The following is a 6,628-nucleotide window of genomic DNA, read 5'->3' on the forward strand; positions in this document are numbered from 1 at the left end:
ATTTATTGCTCTTTTTATCACCACTAGCACCACTAACAAACTCTGGTTGACTTTAAGCTGACCACGTGTGTCCGGTCTGAGTATTTGAATTTTTGGACCACTTGAAGTCTTTGATCTAGTACCAACATTTTAAGATCTTGATACAAGTGGTTGCCATTAAACACTAAATTGACCAGGTCAGACCAAACATAGTGCTGATGTAATCTGGTTCCAACATTAAGGCATTATTAATTTAAAAAAAAATTGAAATTGACTTTATGTGGTTGGACCCATATGGGTTGGACCCATTTGGGTTGGACCCATAGGTAAACTAACTTCTATCAGTCCGGTTCTCAAATACAGACAACGGATAGGTTAGGTTGTTTAAACTTCAAGTCTCAGGTATCCAGAGTCCTGTTTCTCAAAAGTCCTGTGACTGTGAAGCGCTTTGGGCCCTCGAAGGAGGGTAGAAAGCGCTATACAAGTATACGCCATTTACCATTTACCATTTAATTTGAATTTACTGGGCACAGCTAAAGCCTTCGAGGGGAGGGTTGACTGAGAGGAGCACCAACCTTCTGACAGGATCGGACTGGACGAGGGCAGCATCAGTCATCACCTTCATCCACACCTCCATCTCCTTCGCCGTCTCCGTGCAGAAGTAGTAGGTGCGCATGTTGGGGTGAGTGGCCTGTTAACATGTGCATGAAAAAACTTTATTAGAACATCTGAGCCAACAACACAAGAAAATGACATATAAACAAATGACAACACTCGGCAAACCTTACCAACAACTGAATCACCGGTTTGGCACCACGAAACACACTTTGAATTTGTGTACATTTGCATGAAAATACTATAAATAAATGTCCATCGCAAATCAATGTTATGCAGTTATTTTCTGTGCTAACAGTAGCTTTCCTTTGGAGACATAAAACATTCTCATTTTTGACATTACCACATTCTTCCTACCGTCAGTCTCAGTGTACGTCATGCAACGAACACTCTGATCCGGTTACCTTGAAGGCATATTTCTTGCTGACGTGGTCGTCCACCGACAACATGGAGATGTGGAAGCTGGGGAGCAGGATACTTCCCAGGATGTTGTCCTCTTTCTCATCTGTAGCATATTTAGCACAACTCATTATTGACCCCTTTATGGTACAAATATGCTAAACGTTATCCACAATTCAGTTCAACGGTGTAAAATACAGTTGTGTGATCCTAACAAGCAGGTTTGTCTATTCCCTCAGAAATCGTGCTGGTTTTGTTATTACTAAATCCTTACACAGAAACCCAGAGTTGAATACATCGTTGCCCCCTCATGTCATCACACCATCAGTCACCATCACTCTTCTTTATCAAATGTATTTTTACCTTAAAGTCTCTTTACTATTTGTCCATTTGGAGAAATTACATTTTTGTCTCAGGCCTGAAACTTTACTAGTTTGTGTGTGTTTGTAGGTTCTCACCACGGTAGTAGAAGAGGCACATGTCTGACAGAACAAACCACCTCTTCTTCCACAGCTTCATGCCGCTGCTGTCCTGGAGGATCAAAAGTTGCATTCTGTCAGTAACAGAGCAATAACAACACACACATTTCTACCTATCGCTATGGAGCAAAGACATACTGTATCGTCTCAGCTCCCTAAATTAGCAGCAGATCTCAGGTCATTTTATCACATGTGAGAATGAGCTAAAAGCACGACTGACACAATCAGTTATCAACACCTGATCTGATTATAGATCGTCAAACACGTTGTTTCTTGGAGAAGGTAGAAAGTGCAAAAATAGTACACACCACTTACCACAAAACGGCTTACAAACAATTTGTGTCATCACTTCACAGTTATACTCCAATAGCCTGCTAAGCTGACATTGGTATTTAATATCTATCACATACATTTTGTTTTGGTTTTAACAAACTTGTTAGCTAGATCATAAAATTCCAGGCTGTGATTGACTGAACAACCAGATAAAATAACTACAGGTTTAATACCTGTAGATAGAAAGACATTCGTTATAGGAGCCCTGACCTCCACTTGTACCCCATCTTGGATCAGTGAGGCATTATTGTCCATCATCAGCATAGATACAGGCTGATCAGCTGCAGAGCAAAGGCGGTACTGGCCTGGACGACCCGCCTCAGAGCTTCACAGAAAACAGTCGTCACATGCAAAAGAAGTTTGATCCTCCCTAGCGGTGCAGATGTTTCATTTCTTTCAACATCATTGTGTGCAATCTCAGGCTAAATCAATAGCTTACTTATGCCTCCAAAGTCGAACTAGAAAAGTTGCATTACCTGTGATAAGGCTAGTGTGAATGCTTTTTGCTGAATGTGGTCGTTGAAGATATTTACTGTAATTGCAGACAGGATTTGCTGGAAATGCTTAAGCTGTAGCACTAAAGCTTTTTGGCTAAATGCTAGAGTTGCTAAAGGACTTAAAATTGCAAAAAGTACCAAAGAATTTTATAAATTTCTTGTAAAATCACATAAATTGGGTAAGATTTTAAAATGCCTTGAAAGTATGAATGCCAAAAGTACATGAATGAATGACCTGAATGTACTGAAAGTTTGTATACCAATATTGCAATTTCCTTTGAAACTTTCTTTGCACAAAGAATTTGAAGAATTTCTTGAAAAATTGCCAAAATTACATAAAATTTCTAAAACCGTAAAATGTATGAATATCAAAAGTACATGAATGAATGTCCTGAACGTGCTGAACATTTTGATACCAATAATGCATAGGTTTCAACGTGCATTTCTATGGAGCTGAAAAGTCGCAGAATTGCGAAAGATTTTAAATTACGTATAAGATATGAATTTCAGAAGTGCAAGCATGTTCTGAATGTGCTAAACATTTTACAATACATGTAATCTAATTTCGTATGTAAGCAATTTAGCACATCTTGGAATTTTAGTAAACCAGACCCATTGTGTAGTATTTTACTATAAAATTTAAAAAAGAGAGGACTATTGGGTTGATTTAGCAGCAACTTGGTCAAAGGTAGCAGAAAAACAAGTATGGTGGTAGATTTTGTGGACCAACGATGAACAGCTCTGCTTAAACATTCCTCCTATAGGATAGAAGTTCACTTTAGTGGGACGACAAACTGGTATAAGAACCATCACATTCTAGAAAGGATTAGGGATAGAAGTAGCAGCCACTGATACTAAGACTGTGGCGCAGCAGTAGGGCGGTCGACTCCTGATTGGAAGATTGCCGCCCTGCCCACCCATGTGTCCAAGTGTCCTTGGGTGAGACACTGAACCTCACATTGCCTCTGGTGGGAGGTTGGTGCAAGTGTTCGGCAGAGGAGCCACTATGAGTGTGAGAATGTGAGAATGTGTGAATGGGTCTATGGCTGTAAAGCGCTGTGGACCTTCGAGGAAGGTAAAAAAGTGATACTTCATTTACCATTTAAGGCTACGGTCACAAATACAACTGCCACTGCTCGAAGATTTCATGCCGTCAACCGATTTTTAGGAAAATCATGGGTGTGGTTATGAATATAGACGGTGGCAGTCAGGCAGAGACGACCACTATTATTAAATTGGGCGACAGCTGGGCAGCCATAGGGCGGCAGCAGCTCTGATTGGACGTCGTGTAAATGTATACGGGTGGCTGCCGTCCATATCAAGTGCCACCAGCTGATAAATGCCCGATTGGGTATGTAAAAACCTGGCTATTCTGCACCACTGGTCATTCACAACTCAGATTTTGAGCACTGTCCAAGAAAACTCTGCACTGCAACCACGGCCTAACCCAATACCTTCTTCTTCAACCTTCTCGTGCACATTGCTCTTGTTCTGTGACTAGAACTGAAAGCACAATGTTCAGTCTTCTCCGTGTTCTTCTCAGCACCAATTCGTCACTGTGGTTCTATCAACGCCATGATGAAGTATCTGCATCAATACCGTCTCCCCATTAGGACCGGGATCGCCAGATTGATATCTGGTCATCACCCGCCCAAGTCAACAGTAGAATTTCTAACAATCGGACAGTGGTAGTGGGACGGCAGCACAGGGGCAGGGAGATGGCAGTCTGGAAGTGGCTAATCATTAGACAATTTGGACTGATGCGATCTATGTTGCTGGGTTGTGGCATTTTGGAACGGGTGACCGTAGTCTGAGACATTTTGTGTATCACATGTTCCTAACTTCCACATGTCCATGAAAAGGACTGGTGTGTGCAACTTTACGGCCTTGGAATGTATATCCCATAAAGTGAAAACTTTAATGACATTTCTTTGTGCTGATTAGATTTGCCGTCACATCAGGAACCAGTTTCTAACCAACAGACCAGGCCTTACCCCCTTCTAACAGATATGCTGGCATTAAGTCAGTGCTTTGCTGCATGGTATCATGGCAACATCACATGGTATAAAAAAATCCTCAATTCTGGGCTGATCTGCAGAACCCCTGCTACCACTGGAGATGTTTTTCTCCTTTATTTAAACTATAAATTACCATTTCTTGTGTCATGAGACAAATTCAGATTTTTTTATCGCTTTAGTCGTAAACAGAACTATCCTGGTTCTTGATAAAACAAGATATTGGCCTTTACCTGTTTGTAAAGCCAGCCACTCTTGACTGCTGGGATATTTATGTTTCTCTTGATGGAGTTTGATCTCTTGCCAAAGTTGTGGATCTTTTTGGATGACCTTGACAGCTGCAAAGAGTGAACAGATGACAAAAGCAGCCAGTTATCAACGTGTGGGGACAAAATGTTGAAGGAAGCTCAGTTATGAGTGGTAAAATGTTGCAGAGACAGACCCGTGCAGAGGAAGCAGAGGTGGTGGTGGTGGTGGTGGTAGAGGCGGTGGCTGGACTTCCAGGGAAGGTGCTGTAATCGGAGCCGCCGGTGTAGTTGGAGGCTTCACTCATGGTGCTCATGGGACGCTCCTTCTTTTCACTGCTGCTGTCATCTGAGGCCTTCAAGGCCGGTCTAACACACGGAGAGAGAGAGAGGCGATCAAAATTCAGTGGCTCTGTGGTACAACGTCTGACCTGATACTGGTAGGTCATGAGTCACAATCCTTCATACATAAGACTAAAAATGGGACTCAATGCCTTCCTGATTGACACCCAGCATTAAGGGGTTGGATTAGGGGGTTAAATAACCAAATGGGTCCCGAGCGCGGTTGTGTCTGCAGCTCACCCCTCCCCCAGGAAGAAATTTCAGGTGTGTGACTGACAACAGGAAAGTAAAAAGAGTCAACAAGCCGACTACAAAACAATTAAAAAGAGACATCTTTGTGTTTTGGGTTCAGTCAAACTGTTGTTGGTTCTGGTGAACAAGGTGAACAAGAACTGGTGCATTATCACCCCTTCCATAATGATGGGGGTCATGAAACATACCGTCTCTTTCTCCAGATCACGCAGACATACAGATGTTCCTCAATGGCAGAGGTAATAACATAAGACAATAAACATCTTTCTAGAGACCAATTGACATTTCTTTTTACTCTGGTTCTCCAATTGTCAAGTAAAAATAAAAACTCCAATAAAGTACCAGAAACTTTGATGTTTGGACATCTTCAACGTCCAACAACTTTTCAAAACTCATACTCACCACAATCTGGATTCCAGAAACGGTGCAACACCGTTAATTCAGTCTTTTGGCAGTGAACGAGAAAAGTAAGGGTTCATCTGAGTTCATTTCTTGTAGTTTGTAATGGGAAACTCTTTTACTCCCTTCTTGATGCTGGTTTAAAATAAAAACTAAGACTATAAGCACTTGTAGGTAACCACTAGATGGCTAATTACTGCATCAAGTCACTTCCTGACAATTTTAATCTAAATCAGACTACTGCTATGTTCACGCCAGGCTTGAAAAGGCACATTCAAGCAACCACTTCTAACAAAAAGTCTATGCAAAAGCGCGTAAAGATCCAAATTAAAATCCAAATAATTTTTTAAAAACTTTTTTCCTTACAAAATATGTTATTTTTACTTACAATAAACAGGAAAGTATTCTAAGTAATTCACTTTGTTTAGTATTCATTAACATTGATTATTCATTTTCATTTAACAAGTATCAGAATAGGGATTTGGCGAATATGTCTTGAAAATTTCAAAGGTTAATAATAGCACTTAAACTCCCTTTGAATATATTTGTTGAAGAAAAAGAACAAAGACTGACCTAAAATAATATCATATATTTTTTTAATTTGATTAATAATATAATGTTAGCATCATAACATATGTCACAAATAAACATAAATGATACAAGAACAGTTAAGACTTTTGATTTGTGTTGTATTCCACGAAAACACTGAAATATATTGAGTTATGTCTTCAAAGAAAAATAAGTAGTCATTTCTGTGCGGTAAAAATGAAAACCTGGATTGACCTGGATTTTTTTCCACCCACTCATGAAAATGTATATAAAAAAAACGTAATCTGGCAGGACAAAATCCAGTTTGGTACTCTGTTGTCTCTACATACCTGCTGATCAAATATGAATGTATATTAAAGACAAACGTCAAGGTATTTGACCACTCATATAGTAAAAATCGATTTTATTTTACATCCCTGTTGACCTGAAGACGTCTTGTTTACTCAATGCTTCCTCCAAAAAGAACAGATTTTATATGCAAAGCAAAACTTTGGTAAAAAGTTTCATGTTTTATGAGTTAAAAG

General features: G+C 40.0%; 1 protein-coding gene across 10 annotated transcripts in view; it reads right to left on the reverse strand.

Moving 5' to 3' along the window:
* Positions 1-6,628, reverse strand: part of LOC112140039 (pleckstrin homology domain-containing family A member 5) — an 85,587-nt gene that overhangs the window by 34,374 nt on the left and 44,585 nt on the right. For all 10 annotated transcript variants that reach the window (XM_024262942.2, XM_024262949.2, XM_024262947.2 and 7 more), the window contains 5 exons: positions 4,760-4,931; positions 4,551-4,655; positions 1,452-1,524; positions 999-1,099; positions 555-670 (listed from right to left, as the gene is read on the reverse strand). In XM_024262942.2, coding sequence (XP_024118710.1) covers positions 555-670; positions 999-1,099; positions 1,452-1,524; positions 4,551-4,655; positions 4,760-4,931 — 567 coding nt within the window. The remainder of the gene's footprint in view (positions 1-554; positions 671-998; positions 1,100-1,451; positions 1,525-4,550; positions 4,656-4,759; positions 4,932-6,628) is intronic.

Source organism: Oryzias melastigma, unplaced genomic scaffold (genome assembly GCF_002922805.2).
Source record: "Oryzias melastigma strain HK-1 unplaced genomic scaffold, ASM292280v2 sc00293, whole genome shotgun sequence".
Classification (NCBI taxonomy): Eukaryota; Metazoa; Chordata; class Actinopteri; order Beloniformes; family Adrianichthyidae; genus Oryzias; species Oryzias melastigma.